The 16,244-nt window shown below is 46.0% G+C and overlaps 1 protein-coding gene across 2 annotated transcripts in view; it reads left to right on the forward strand.

Moving 5' to 3' along the window:
- Positions 1-16,244, forward strand: part of KIAA1755 (KIAA1755 ortholog) — a 178,025-nt gene that overhangs the window by 31,741 nt on the left and 130,040 nt on the right. For both annotated transcript variants that reach the window (XM_073606536.1, XM_073606535.1), the window contains exons 3-4: positions 5,872-6,069; positions 13,012-13,135. In XM_073606536.1, the coding sequence (XP_073462637.1) occupies positions 5,872-6,069; positions 13,012-13,135 (322 nt within the window). The remainder of the gene's footprint in view (positions 1-5,871; positions 6,070-13,011; positions 13,136-16,244) is intronic.

Genomic DNA, 16,244 nt, shown 5'->3' on the forward strand with positions numbered 1-16,244 from the left:
TATATAATGTTTGGGGGTTCTAAGTAATTTTTTAGCAAACAAAAAAAAAAAAAAAAGATTTTAACTTGAAACCAACAACAAATGTCAGAAAAAGGTTTAGTGTTTCAGTGGTTAAACTTTCCTCATTTACACACGAAGTCTATTCCATTGACAAATTGTTACAAATTGTCTATACTTAAGTTTCACTGCTAAAGAATGTTGTGATTCTTGGCAGACTGCCCGTTTTTTTTCTTCCTTTCTTTTTCTGGCTGTGGCTTCAGAGAAGCAGAGAGAATTCTTTGCATAGACAGAATCATGAAACACTTTTGTCAAGATCGCAACGGGGAAAAAAAATCGCGATAATGATTCTTGACGATTTATCGTGCAGTTCTAGCACATAGGATAACATTAAGCTGCTTCTACAACCAGGAGAAACAATGCAAAACCCCTCTAGAATCAGCATATTTTTAAGCCCTGTGTGATGGACCCCTAAAGTGGTTCTAAAGGCTCAAGGTTTTTTGCCTTCATGCATTCTAAAAAACCTTCTGTGTGCAGCAGCCCACCCATCCCACTCAATACTTACCTGAGCCCCATCGCGATCCAGCGATGTGCACGACAGCCTCTGTACTCGGGGGACTCTCCCTCCTCATTGGCTGAGACAGCAGTCACAGCCAGTGAACCAATAAAAAGAGAGAGGGGATGGGGCCAAACCACGGCTCTGTGTCTGATTGGACATACCAAGCTGTTTGCTCTAGTGGCGCTTTGCAGGAGGGAGGAGCCTGGAGCGCTGGCTGGGAACCCAAGAAGAGGAAGATCAAGGCTGCTCTGTACAAAACCACTGCACAGAGCAGGTAAGTATAACATGTTTGTTTTTTAAAAAGGAAGAAAAAAAGCTTGCCTTCAACCACTTTCCGGCCACGCTATAGTTGAAAGACAGCTATAGCACGGGCTTCCAGTGTCGGAGGCGTCCTCCCGTGAGCATGCTGCTCGCGAACCCCTTGCTACGCATGACTGGCGCGCTCTGTGATCGTCAAGTCCTTCGGACTCGTGATCACAGCACAGGGGAAATGGCCAATCACAGCAGCCCTTTAACACCTAATCAGCTGTCAGCTGATCACGGAAGTAAACAGAAGGCAGTTATCGGCTTTTTTCCTCCTCACGATCAGTGCGAGGAGAATAGAAGAAAGTCGGTAACTGACTTCTGTTACAGGGACATCGGTCTCAATCTGCGCCCGCCAGTGCTGCTAATCAGTGCCCACCAGTGCCACCTATCAATTCCACCTATCAGTGCCCATCAGTGCTGCCAATCAGTGCCCATCAGTGCCTCATAACCAGTGCCACCTATTAGTGCTGCCTATAAGTGCCACTTACCAGTAACTATCAATGTCCAATAATGCCACCTATCAGTGCCCATCTCAGTGCCCTTCAGTTCCGCCTCTCAGAGTCCATCAGAGAGGACGTGGCACTGATGGTCCCCGCCTTATCAGTGCCACTGATGGTCCCCGCCTTATCAGTGCGCATCAGTGCCCATCAGTACAGCTTCATCAGTGAAGGAGAAAAATTACCAGTTTGCAAAATTTTATAACAATCTATGAAAAATGTTTTGTTTTTGTTTTTTTCCGAATTTTCTGTGTTTTTTTGTTTCTCTAGCCTCCCTGGCGGTTTTCCCGAGTGTGGCTCGGGGTTAATTTTCAGCACCACTAATGGTAACCCCAAGCCACACTTGGGATTACATCTCAGGATCCTGGTGCGGTATACTTACCTTGTCCCCAGGATCCTGCAATGTCCCCCCCACTGTGTCTGCAGGCTCTGTCCTCCGCTCCGATGTCCTGTGTGCCGGGCTCCGTTCCCTGCGAGCATCGCGACGCACGGGGCGGAGCCTGGCGGCAAATACAAAAAAGTGAAAATTCATAATACATACGGTACACTGTAATATTACAGATTACATTACTGTATAAAATCATTTCACATCCCTTTTGTCCCCAGTGTTTTGTCCAATGCCCTGCATGCAGTTTTATATGATATATACTGTTCTTTCTGCCTGGAAACTGGAGATTGTCCACAGCAACCAAAAAGTGTCCCTTTACATCAAAAGTGGTTTTAGACCAGCTAGAAAACAGCGATAATAAATTAGAACACTTGCAGAATTGAACGATAGTGAATAGTGGGGAAATTTATTTTATTATTATTATTTTTTATAATTATTTATATTTATTTATTATATTATAATTTATGATTTTGTGTTTCAAACTTCATCATACCCGGGATATCTACTAGACTCTTGGTGGACAGATTTAACTGTGTTATTGCTAAGAATTACAGGCCTACAATATAAAACGCCAAATTTCTATGCAAAATAATTGTACCGCTTTGAGACGCAAAAATCTGAAATAATCATACCGCCAGGGAGGCTAGCAAAAAATAAAAAAAACTGTGGTGATTAAAAACCACCAAAAGAAAGCTCTATGTGTGTGAAAAAAATGATAGAAATTTTGTTTGGGTGCAGTGTTGCATGACTACACAATTGTCATTCAAAGTGCGACAACGCTAAAAGCTAAAAATTGGCCTGGGCAGGAAGGGGGTATAAGTGCCCAGTAAGCAAGTGGTTAATATTACTTTAAGGGTTGGGTCTGTAACTAAACAATGTTGCTTGATAAGATTCTGGGTGCCTAAACTTGAGTCTTCCTAGTGGTTTAACACATTTAAAGGTAAAAGTTCATTATAAAGGATAACTTACCGCTGCATTTTCTTCTCTTGTGTTTTAATAGCTGTTGACACAGGTATCATCCATTACATTGTTTACAGTAAGCTTGTCTGCAGTCTGCACTGTAACTGAAAGAATTCACCTATTTTAACTACATGTACATATTTTATTTGGTGGTGTTGATTTATTGGAAGAATGTATTTTTCAGTTTGATTGATGAAGCTAACATGAATTATCCAAATGTGCAAATAAAATTCCTTTTTTTTTACTACCCCTAAAAATAAGGATGTGCATAATAAATGTTTTTCCACATTGTTCATATATCTTAATAATATCCATTGTATGCTATATAAATGCAATCTAAAAATAATTCCAAAAGAGGCATATGCTTGAATATGTCGGGCACAATTTCTTAAAATGTTATGCCCTGTATACACGGTCGGATTTTCTGCTGGAAAAAGTGCGATCGGATTGTGTTGTCAGAAATTCCAATCGTGTGTGGGCTCCATCGGACTTTTTCCGTCGGAATTTCCGACACACAACGTTTGAGAGCAGGATATAAAATTTTCCGACAACAAATCGGTTAAAATTCCGATCGTGTGTACACAAATCCGACGCACAAAGTGCCACGCATGCTCAGAATAAATTAAGAGACGAAAGCTATTGGCTACTGCCCAGTTTATAGTCCCGACATACGTGTTTTACGTCACCGCGTTAAGAACGATCGGATTTTCCGACAATTTTGTGCAACCGTGTGTATGCAAGACAAGTTTGAGCCAACATCCGTCAGAAAAAATCCATGGATTTTGTTGTTGGAATGTCCAATCAATGTCCGATCGTGTGTACAGGGCATTAGAGTCTATTTCATATTTGAGACAATCGCTGGTGCCATGTATTATTGGTCATACTCTTGGGAACTTGCAGAGTGTGAACTATGTGTATTTATTCAGGAATCAGATCCTTGAACGGTATAGAAATAGCCCGTGACCCTATGTGACCCCCAAAAGCATAACATATTTCTGTGACACACCAAGTTGAAGGATCATTCTTCTGAATTGGGGTTTCCACTGTGTCAGACGTTTTTAATAGCATCAAGCACTAGGGGCTAAATGAATCATGTTTACTTTATAACGTTTCAGCTGAGATCCTATAATGAAACAGTTAAAGTGGACCTGAACTCAACGAGTGAAGCTTTGCCGTTTTACACGGAACATCACAAATTGTTAACTGTACATACAGTAAGTAGTACCCTGAATCTGGCCAGAAACACAGTTGTAAGTCTCTATGTAGAAGGTGATAATGAAGACAGTTCAAAAGCTTTTACAGGTGTAGAACCACTGATGTCCAAGCGTGCACCTTTTACCAGAAAATAAACGTATTCCACCATGTGCTGCACACTCCCTCAGGGGGTCAAACTCACCAGAAGCCGCTAATAAAAGAGCATTGAGTAAAGTATTCAACATCCACTTCAATACTAAGTCCTCATCATCAGCAAGATCCACTGGCAAAGGGGCTCCATATATACCATAAAACACAAGAGTAACACCACATAGCGTAATCCTGTTTATTAATGTTAAAATCCCCTATACATCAGTGGTCCCCTTAATCCTAACTACGTACATTGTAACAAAGTGAAACAAGCAGATAAAAAAGCCCAAAGGGCGCTGTCACCCTATCCAGCCGTCCAGGATGGGGTGTGTGTTTCTCTGCAGACACCACACTAGCTTCCTGGTAGGTGGTAGTAGACGGTGGAGCGCAAGCATCATTTCCGGGTTGTCGTGTAGGTCACGCCCTCACCTACACCATGACCTACGCGACAACCCGGAAGTGATGCTTGCGTTCCACCGGGAAGGAATCTGTACCTGAGGATATGCAGTGGAAGGATCTCCCAGCTCCTGCAGCAAACATTCTGCGGATCTGTGATTCATCCAACTTTCTTGCTGCTTCTTGATCATTACCACACCAATCATCAACTCACCAGTCTGCGAAGAGTTGCTCTGATATGGAGAAGCAAAGCCATGGGGGTTGATTTACTAAAGGCAGATAAACTGTGCACTATGCACAGACAGTTGCACTCTGCAAGGGCATTTGCTCCAGAGCTTAGTAAATGATACAAAGCTTCACTTTGCAAAGAATACCCAATCACATGCAAGAATTTTAAAAAAAAATGCATTTTTGCTTGCACATGACTGGATGATGGAAGTCAGCTTCCCCCATTTACTAAGCTCTGGAGCAAATGCCCTTGCGGAGTGCAGTCTATTTGCCTTTAGCAACTCAATCCCACAGCTTCTGGGTCTGCTGACCCACCATTCCAGAGCATCAATTAGAGTGCAATGCAGAGGGATTACTTGAAAAGTTTGAGCTGTAGTAGGGAGCAAGAGCCACATAAGCCAATGACTCCTGTGTAGTGCTGGATCCTGTCCCATGCGGAGCGATACCAACTGCACCTCATGACTTATCCCGGCTAGTGGCCTCCAGAGTGGTGCCAGCAGCAGGAAAGGGGAGCTCTTCAGGTCAGTGTGAAGTAATACACCGGGCATAACAATATAGGACTGCTTTCACACTGATGCACTGTGGTTTTTTCACATTGCAGGTGCAGTGCAGTGTATCTGCAGCTTTCCTGTGGGTTTGCTGTGCTAAACCATAGACGTCTATTATATCCTGCTGTTTTACCACCCTCCAACTTTACGTGTGAACGAGCCCTAAGAGTGCCGCTGCCAAATGCAACTAAGAGCTCATTCATAAGTGCAGCAGGCACTTCTGCTCCTCTGAAAAGCAATCTGAGTGTGTGTTGACAGGTGGTGAGGTGGCAATATGTTGCCTCCTCACCACCTGATTTAAACTCATGATTGCCATGTACTGCACGCGATTGCGAGACGGTAGTAGGGCAATTAGAGGTTTAAATCAGGTGTGAGTAGGCGACACTGTGCCTGGTGATCTTTGACTGCTCCTGTGTTGTTCAGGTAGATCTCCACCTCTTTAAGGTTGTAGTACAAGGTGTCATAAGTCTGTAATGATAAAATGATGAGCTACAGGGAGACCCTAGGCAATACTGGTGACTAGTCCTTTGTCCTCTACTTGTCTTTTTTGCTGAAAGCTTCCACAGTACAGTCATATTTTTAAAAAATCTATTTTTTTTTTAAATTTCATGGTGGTATCTACTAACAACACTTCTCTTTCTTCGACAGGATCAGCAGTGAATGCCAGCCCAGGTGTCGAGGTGACATCATCGGTGCAGAAAGTGCCATCCAAATCTGGCCTGTGGGTTTCCATTGTAGGTTCTCCATCTAGAGGGACCATACCTTGGGAGATCATCAACGATCTTCCTATCGAGTGTCAGGATCTTAGTGCCAAATTACTGTATTCTGGAATTGCATGTCTTCCAGGTATGTATTTAAGTCTGCCTTCAGATGTTTACCTATACATATAACACTTTAACCAATTTTAGGCTAGGTTCACACTGCTGCGAATTCTACTGCGAATTTGAGCCGTTGCGATCGCTCAAATTCGCAAGTCGTTTAAATTACATAGATTAACATTAGTGCCATTCACATCAATGCGTTGCGAATACAACCTGCGGGAAAAAAACGTCCTGTGCGAGTTTGATCCGTGTGCGATGTGAATTCAGCTCCATAGACTGCAAAATTTGTAGTAGAATCGCAAGAACACATATAGAAATCGCAATGCAAATTCGCAACGCAATCGGAACAAAATTGCGCTAAATTCGCACTGCAGCAGTGTGAACCTAGCCTAAAGGGCAACACTTACAAATCGACAATTGTAATATCTGAATCGCCATACACTATAACATTACAGAAATTCATCTCAGGGATCATTGTTTGTTCTCTTATTTAGTATGTTTTATCCCTATCAGAATAGAAGTGTCAGGGTGTAAGACCCACACAACGTGGTTGATTTACTAAGGCAAACAGACTGTGCACTTTGCAAGTGTAGTTGCTCCAGAATTTAGTAAATGAGGGGAAGCTCTGCTGACTTCTGTCATCCTCTCATGTGCACATAAAAATTGTGCTTTTTTATTTTTCTTGCATGTGATTGGGTATTCTTTGCAGTGAAGCTTCACCTCATTTAATAAACTCTGTGGCAACTGCACTTGCAAAGTGCACAGTCTATTTGCCTTTAGTAAATCAACCTCCATCTATCTTATCTCCTACTTTAGATGCTGTCAGGATTTATCTGGGAACACATAAGCAAGGTGGATGCAGGAATCCTCCCCACTGTGCTGTTTTATTTTTACAGCAGGGAACTTTGGCTGGTCCCTGACTATTTTCGATCTGTGTGTACCGAGTTTAACATGAAAGAAAACACATTGGGGTTGATTTACTAAAACTAGAGAGTGCAAAATCAGCCTTTATTGTCAAAGCTAAAAAGTATAACTAATAGCAAAAGTTTTTTTTTAGTTTTGGATGGAGTGGAGTGGGACTAGAACACCTGTCAGTTTTTATGGCTGTCTGTGCCGCCGTTCACCCTCTCTATTTGTCCTGTTTGCCATTATCATTGAAAGTGAAAGTTGTCCCCAGAAAAGTAACAGAGGGGAAATCTTTTAATGGGGGCACAAGTTCTGGGGACCTAGTGGTCCCCAAAAGATTCCCTTAATTTGCAGGGGTTTCTTCTCACTTCCTGTTTTGGCTACAGACAGGAAGTGAAGGGAAATCTCCCCAATGGGACACAAATGGCAAAAAAAAAAAAAAAATGTCACAGGTTATGACCCTCCCCAATTCTATCCAAAAAGAGAAGCCCAAAGCGAAAAAAAAAAAAAATAGCGTTGGGCTGGCATAACAGGGGACAGACTGGCAAATGAGAGAGCTCACCTGATTGGGTGAGCTGGGGGAGGAGGGGTCACAGGCAGTAAAAAAGGAGATGGCTCCTCCCCAGCATCCAGTGGCAGCGTGAGGAGTGAGCTTGCAAGTGTCTAGCATATCAGAGGTGGAAAGACTGTTGGTCCAGCTGCGGGCGGATCAGCTGTCCACTATGCTAGGGGATCGGGCCTGCGGATCAGGTACAGTGGGGCAGGAGTCCACACGAGCTCAGAGGTCTCGGCCTCCAGAGCGCTTCTCCCCTGACACCTCCCCCAGACCTCGGCATCACACTGGGAGTCTCATATAGGCCCCTTCAGGACCACCCAAAAAGCGTTCCGATGTGCCTGCGGTAGGTGGTCCTGGGAGGAATCCCCCTCATAGACGGAGCTCGGTGGGCGGGGCCTCTGGGAGTCTCCCCACGACCCGCCCCACGGCTGGAGCAGGACCATGCGGGTGCCACCCCTGGCTATGAGTCTGCAGGGGCGGGGCCTCGACGTGGAAATCACACAGCAGCAGCCGGCGGCTCTCCGGAGCCTAGTCAGCATCAGCCGAGGACCGGGACGCGGAAGGATGCAGGAGGGAAGAGATGGGAGAGCTCCAAGGGCCCAGGAAAAGCGACAAGAAAACCGGTGGGTGGATCCGTTGCGAGGAGGTGGGGCCTGCAGCCACAGGGATCCTTGGCATCCAGAGACACATCCCCTGGAGGGCTGTCGTTGAGAGGTGAAGAGGTGTCGGTTGAGAGATCTGAGGGCGAGCTGTCCGTGTCAGAAGAGGAGGAGCCTCGTGGACGTTCTGCAGCGATGGACCTTTGGCTGGTGGGACTCTTCCTAGGCAGCCTGGTAAGTCCAATTTTGCTTATTCTTGTTCTATAAAGTCTGAGGGGGAAGAGGGGGTGGTTTCAAGGGGTGGGCCTAGGTCCCTTAGGGAGTCTTTGGAAACGCGGGCAGAGCTGCTCGCGGGGTCTTCCCTAGCTAGTTCGATCCGTGGTCACGCCACAGCAGAGTCAGATACAGGGTTACAGGGGTTCCTGATGGGTTTTAAGGAACCGGTCAAGAGGTTTGAACCTGGGATGAGCGGACAAGCCACTCTGGTGGCGACCTGGGTCCCATCTGCAGGGGGGCAGCAGCGATGGGGGCTCCCGGGTCTGGGGTTGCCCCCCACTGCTACTGTGGCGGCGGCGCCCGCCGTCATGGAGACCACAGAGATGGGACAGGCTGCGGTGGCCGGTAAGTCGGCAGCAGGGGACAAGGCTGAGACGGCGGGGGAGGCCGCTCGGCAAAATGCAAAGTCTATGTGTGTTTTGAGGGGCCCCTGGGAGTCCAACCTTAAATTGGAGGTCCGGGGGAAAAAAAAGAAAATTTGGAAAGGTGAGTATGTGGAGATATTCTCACTGCTACCATTGGCGAAAATCTGGATAGGGTCAAGCCAGAGGAGAACAAGAAGGAGAATGAGGAAAAGAGACGGTAAAGACTTATTCCGTGGACTTTCCCTAATTGGCTACAGGCTTTCGCCATTATGGCTAGTGTGATTGGTGAGAAGAACCCGGAACACTGTTCGGCGCTCTTCTGCTATCTGGACGCAGTCGGGGAGGCTTACAGAGTCTACGGGGGAAATGCGTGGTTGAGGTACGACGAACATTTCCGACAGCAGAGAATGATCTGCCCGTCCTTGCAGTGGGACCACAAGGACATTAGTTTGTGGAGACCCGGAACTTGCGTTAGGCCTTGCAACATTCGGAAGTGGTTTCTGAGGAATTGCGGAAGGAAGTTGCATTAGGCCGCATGGGTGGCCCTTTCCCTTCGTTACCTTTAGCGGATTTGATTATCTCGTCCTTAGGGGTTGTGCTGAAGAAGGAGCCCAATAAATTTAGGCTAATTCACCACCTTTCCTTCCCGAAGGGAGGTTCGGTCAATGATGCGATTGACTCGGAGGTATGTGCAGTATCTTACACTTCCTTTGATGCGGCTGTTTTCTGGGTACGACATTACGGGCAAGGGGCTATGATGGCAAAATCCTATATTGAGTCTGCATTTAGATTGCTTCCCGTACATCCAGCTTTTGTTTGCTTGGATGTCATTGGCAGGAGGAAATCTATGTGGATCGCTGCCTGCCCATGGGCTGTTCTATTTCATGTGCACTATTTGAGAAGTTCAGTTCATTTGTGGAGTGGGTAGTTCGAGACGTCTCGGGGTGAATTCCATCATCCATTACTGTGTGGGCCGTCCTCCTCCGAGATCTGCGCGGCACTACTGGCTACGTTGGAACACATCGACACTCGTTTTGGCATCCCCATGGCCCTGGAAAAAACGGAGGGGCCAACCACCGAATTAGTTTCCTGGGCATTGTATTGAATTCTGACGCAATGGAGTGTCGCCTGCTGGAAGACAAGCTGGCGGCACTCAAGGAAGAGATTCAGGGAGTCTTGGGATTGTGCCAGGTTCAACTTCGGGAACTGCAGTCATTGCTGGGTAAGTTGAATTTTGTGTGTCGCATCCTACCGATGGGGAGAGTATTTTGCCGACGGCTGTCGGCAAGTGCGGCGGGGGTCAAATCACCCACTCATTTCGTGCACCTTGTAAAGGAGCACAGGGAGGATTTGCGAGTGTGGCACTCTTTCTTGGAATCTTTTAATGAGCGGGCATTGTAGATGTCTGGGCAAGTTAGCAACTTTGACCTGGAACTTTACACGGATGCAGCCGGCTCGACTGGATTTGGGGCCTTCTTTCAGGGCTGTTGGAGTGCAGTGCCTTGGCTGGGTTCGTGGAAAGAGGTGGGTTTTCTTCTTAATTTGGTATTACTGGAATTGTTTCCGGTGGTGCTGGCCATGGAGCTGTGGGGAGAGTCTTTCAGGGAGCTGAAAGTGCGCTTTCATGGGAACAATGTTGGGGTGATACAGGTCATCAGCAAGGTCTCGGCCTCGTCTCTGCCTGTGGTTCGACCGCTCCAACACTTTGTGTTGCAATGTCTGCAGTTAAATGTTTTTATTTATGCTGTGCACCTCCCGGGAGTTGAGAACGTCATAGCTGACGCTTTGTCTCGCGTTCAGTGGGACAGGTTCCAGGAGTTGGCGTCGGAGCAACGCAGGGTTTCTTGTCCCGACTGGCTGTGGAGGATTGCCTTGGGGTCGTCTCTGGATGGATCAGACAGTCTGTAAGTGATGCAACGTGGGCTGCATATAGCAAAGTATGGCAAGAATGGGTGTCTTTATTGCAACAGGCCGAGGTGGAGCAGGAGGGCCCGGAAGTGTGGTTGGTGGTGCTGTACTTTGTCTCACGTAATCTTCAGGAGAGGGTGTTGGTGTTAGAGAGAAAATTTGCTGGATTGGCCTTTTTATTCAAATTGCAGGGTTGCCAGGACTTCACTAAAGATTTTTGGGTACGTCAAGCACTGAAGGGGTATCGGCGAGCTCAGAAGCACAGGGACTCCAGGCGACCTGTTTCGTTTGAGAGTCTGCTGGAGGTTTTAGCCCAGTTGGTGTTCATCGGCCTATGAAGTTTCTTTGTTTAAAACGGCTTTCTCCCTGGCGTTCTTTGGTGCTTTTCGGATCGGCAAACTAGTTAGCCCTTCGAAGAGGGTACATGGGGGCTACAGAGTTCACCTGTGGGGAGGATAGGGTATCCCTGGTTTTGCGCAAGTCCAAAACGGATCAGGTGGGCAGGGGTAGGAAGGTTAAGGTATTTTTGGTGCCGGGTTCGCCCTTATCTCCGGTGGAGGCTGTGAGGGGGGTCCCGGATTGGGGGGGTTTTTTTTGGTACATGCTGATGGATCCCCTTTGTCCAGATTTCAATTCATTTCTGTTTTCCGGTAATGCTTAAGGGTGTTAGGTTTAGGGGAAAAAGAATTTTCCTTGTATTCTTTCCGAATCGGCGTGGCTACGGAGGCTGCTAGATGGGAGTTGGGTGAAGAGGTGGTCAAGTGCATTAGGTGGGAATCGCGTTGGTTCCAGTTATATGTTCGTCCTCACCTGTTGTCTGATTAAAAGGGGAGGGGAAGCTTTTTGGGCATGTTTTGGGTGGGTATGCATGTTTCTGCGTGCCTGTTGGTTGTTATTTGTGGTATGTTTTTTCTTCTCTTTCAGGTGGCGTGCAGGACCTGGTCTGGATATTGGGCCACTCATATGTGTTTTGGGGGGCAAAAAGAGCAGATGTTAGGCCTGATGGGAGACAATTGGGTATTCCTAAGCAGGAAGCCTGTGTCCGTTGGGTGTACGGATGCTTATCATGTGGTCCGACATCATTGCTCGGACGACTTGGTGAGTGGCTAGATCAGTATAGCTGCTCAATAAGGCCTGAAGGTTAACAGGGATGTTAGCAGATTTGTGGTTAGGTATGGGGGGCAGGTTATCAGACATTTAGAGCTGGAAGTGGATACTTGGCAATACCTTCAGGTTGATGGAGTATACTTCAATGCAGTGAGGAATGACATGTGGGTCCTGGAGTTGCAGGATGGAATCCAGAGAGCGTTGAGGGTGTGGAGGGGCACACAAGGGTAAGGTTTTCCCCTTGGGTGCTGTGGCGGGTGTTGGTCTTTGCGGGTAAATGAAGAAATCTCAGATAAGGAAGAGTTCGGGACCCATCTGGTGGTATTCCTCTTAACGGTGGTTTAGCTGGAATTTGGTTATTGGGTGCACTGCAGTCAGTGGGTTGTCTCTGAGCTAGTATGTCAGCTGGAGGCCTATTAGTATATAAAAGGTACCGCAGTACATTATTAAAACATATTTTAGTTTGGGATTCCTGCAAAGACCAACGCGAGTATTGACTGATGGTTTTGGTCTAACAGATGTTTTATACGGTTATGTTAATTTAAGTTGATTTTGTTAATAAAGAGGCTTCTGCGGCCAATATTTACTCCAACTTGGTGTGGTCTCCATTTATGGGTTAATGGTAAGGGTGGTATGGGGAAGTATGGATCATCTGTTATACAATGGTCATGAAAAAAAAAAATGCACAGCGGCGCCAGATTTTGCACTTTCCAGTTTTAGTAAATCAACCACATTTCCTTAACTTTTGGATCGAAAAAAGCCACAGAATTTGATGTTTAAAAAAAAAAAAATCACTGATCCAGCATTTATGATCAAATAAAACAAAAAAAAAACAGCCTCAGCTGCCTTTCAACATTTTAAAAACATGAAGTGTATCAACACTGAGAGCCTCCAACATTACAATGCAGACACCAAGTGGTGGCATGTATATTTAGGTGCATTCTTCTACAGCCTGGATGCAAATCCTGTGCTACATAAACAGTTTCAATACTGTATGGTAACGTTGGATGTTGGCTCTGCCACTCCTGACCATTCCTATTGACTCATAATTTTGATCAGTGGCTTCACTAGTCCATACAAACATGCAAGAAAAAAACCCCAAAGCCTGTGTACAAAGGTCTAAAACCTTAGAAAACTGGGGCAGTTTCTGTTTTTGTTTTAGTCTAGTATTTTGTACGTTATTATAATGTGAATATTTTGATGTCTTTTTGTGGAGTTATAATATTTAATTCTGGTTATTGTGATCCTAGGAAGCCGGGACAAGATGGGCAGGGCAATAATCCAAGTGACCACAGATAGTTCAGCCTGGGAGGCTTCATGGTGCTCAGTGAAGGAGGTGGCACGTCTCTTACTCTACCTGTGTTCGGTGGCCAGGTGAGATGACATATCTGGTTAAGCTGTGGTCTCTATTACTGTTTAGTTAACTTTCTGAATTAAATTGTAAATTGTTTGCTAAAATGTAAAATATACTTGCAATTTACTTGGTGGTGTCAAGGTATAATAGACTAAGTTTTGCATCAAAAATAGAAACTAATAAATAGAGATGAGCAAGTAATTCTGTTCTATTGGTTGGATATTTCATTTCCCTGGAGTGTTAGAGAAGTGGTGAAAAGTGGTTCAAATAAGTTCTTAGCAGTTGCTACACTACAGCACAGTGGTGTAGTGGGTAGCACTCTCGCCTAGCAGTAAGAAGGGTCGCTGGCTCAAATCCCAACCACGACACTACCTGCCTGGAGTTTGCATGTTCTCCCTGTGCCTGCGTGGGTTTCCTCCGGGTACTCCGGTTTCCTCCCACACTCCAAAGACATGCTGGTAGGTTAATTGGCTTCTGTCCAAAAATTGGCCCTAGTATATGAATGTTAGGGACCTTGGATTGTGGCTCCTTGAGGGTAGGGACCGATGTGAGTGTGTGATATATGTGTGGAGCGCTGCGTAGAAATTGACACAGCGCTATATGGGTACCTTAAATACAAATAGGGATAATTGTAGACACGCACCCACACTCGCTCAGGTTGAACTCGATGGACTCGTGTCTTTATTCAACCTTACTAACCAACTATATAACTATATGTTTACTAATTTCAGAGGGGCAGTGCTATCCCCCATTGTAGAAGTGTGTCATAGAGGAGAGCAGGGGATCCCTCCTTCTGGGTGACTTTGTTGAGATCCTGTGGGAAACCTTCCTTTAAAGCTAAACTTCCAGCATGATCTTAATTGCGTATTTACACTTGTCTGGCTGGACCAATGTAAGTATGCATATCTCATACCTGAGAAGCTGACAATCATTGTAGTAGATAGGAGGTTTATGGAATTTTTAAGGTGCATATTAACCACATGCCGACCGCCGCACGCTGATTTACATCTGCAGAATGGTACAGGCAGGTAAAACTGTGTACCCGTATGTCCCTTTGAAATTCCCGCCTAGCGCCGCGGGAGCGTGCCCGCGGGTCCCGAAAACTGTAATACATAGTTGCCAACATTGCAAAATAAAAATGTGGGACACTTTTTTGGCTGTAGGCGGAGCCGTATAATAATTAGGGGGCGGGGCATGCATTTGTGGGTGTGGCTTAGCACTAAAAACAAAACTGCGGAGCGCAAAGCGTGCTACGGCGAAAAATGGGCGTGGTTTACGTGAAATAGTGGGCGTGGCTTAAATGGGCGTGGCTCAAAGGGGGTGTGGTTAGAGTCTGAGATTAATAAGGGATGGAGAGGGAAAGGGGGAGAGAGGAATGAAGGGACAGCAGCCCCAGATCCTACACAACAATAGAAATATGTGTATTCTAGAAAGTTTAACAATCAGCAGATAAAGATACTCCAAACACCTGGTTTTAGCTCTTCAATCATCCCCGCCCCATGATTGTTATGGTGTCAGGATGATTGAAGCGCATTATTTCTATTATTACATTGTAATATAAAAATAAATCATTCAACTCACCATAATGCAGAATCAGTGGGATCCCTGTGCGTGTCACCTGCCACGTCGCCTGCCACAAGCAGAGTCCATCCTTGCATCAGGTGCCACCAGCAGAGTCCATCCTTGCATCAGGTGCCACCAGCAGAGTCCGTCCTTGCATCAGGTGTCCCCAGCAGAGTCAGTATAGATCCTCTCAGTGCAGACCCCCCTCCATCAGTGCAGACCCCCCTCATCAGTGCAGACCCCCTCAGAGCAGACATCTGTTCCCACTGTCCCCTATCTATCTTTGCTACCATTACGATTATCTTCCTTTTCTGCCCTCAGTCATGTTCAGAGCCACTTTAACTACTTTAACAATAGACTGTGATCAGATCATACTCAGCCTCAGCCACATCTATCCTCTGGTCATGATCAGACCTCTGGCCTTCTTTCTCTTCTGCCAATGTATGATTACCTCTGTGCCCTCACACATCTTTGATCAGTTCACATTCTGACACTCACTTTCTTTCTTCTGACCATATTTATACAAATCTGCCATCTCTTATTCTCCCGTCCCAATACTTAATCGGCATATGACCTGTCTCTTCTCTCTTTCCTTCCCGTTTGGCTACTACCGTGCCTTCTCTGCATCTCAAGCTTTTATAGGGTATGTTGTCACTTTGCTCTATTGTCCATTCACGGCAGCAATCAGGGTCCACTGTGCCTCCTGCATGTCTTTATGGTTCAGAGCCAACAACCAATCTGCCTCGTCTTTCCTCCTACATGGTTTAGGATTATCTCCTTCTCTGCTTCATCTGCTTCTCTGTCTCCTACAACTTACAGTTTCATGATCCTTTTACAGCTCCCTTTCTTATAGCTTCCAGTCTACGACTAGTTCCCTCTCTGCTTCCTACAGTTCCCAGCTCAGCGATCAGCTCCCTCTTTGTCTCCTACAGCCTCCAACTTCCTGATTATCTACTTACCTGCCTCATATAGATTTCAGTTCATTGATCGTGTGTTCAGTGGAGAGGGGAGGGGCCGATCCGTGCGAGAGGAGAAGCCGATTCATTGGCTGCACGGATCTTCCCCTCTCTACTGAACACAAGTGGGAGCTATCGAGCGGCGGCGGCGGAACCGGCCACCATTTTACTGAAGCCCGCTTGCCAAAAAATGGAAATTGCAAACATTCCCAATTTTCCCTGGGCGATTCGGGACAGCCTCCGATCGGGACGAGGGTCCCAAAATCGGGATTGTCCCGGGAAATTCGGGACTGTTGGCAACTATGTATATATATATACCTATATATAGATATATATATATCTCAGGTGATAAAGGGGTGTGACCACATGTTAACACTGAAAATTCTGAATGAACACTCTGCACACTGCTATACACCCTTTCTAATACACTTTACATAACAGGGATTTTTAGTTCACACACATTGCAATGTATGTTTAAGCTGGCCAACTGCGTCAAAGTAATCCCTCTCTGGCCAGTCCCTAATCATTCACCACACCTTTTAAACATGTCTTTGGGTGTAGGAGGAAACCGGAGTGCCCGGCGAAAAACCCCCTCAGGCACAGGGAGAAC

Source organism: Aquarana catesbeiana, linkage group LG12 (genome assembly GCF_042186555.1).
Source record: "Aquarana catesbeiana isolate 2022-GZ linkage group LG12, ASM4218655v1, whole genome shotgun sequence".
In the NCBI taxonomy this organism is placed as follows: domain Eukaryota; kingdom Metazoa; phylum Chordata; class Amphibia; order Anura; family Ranidae; genus Aquarana; species Aquarana catesbeiana.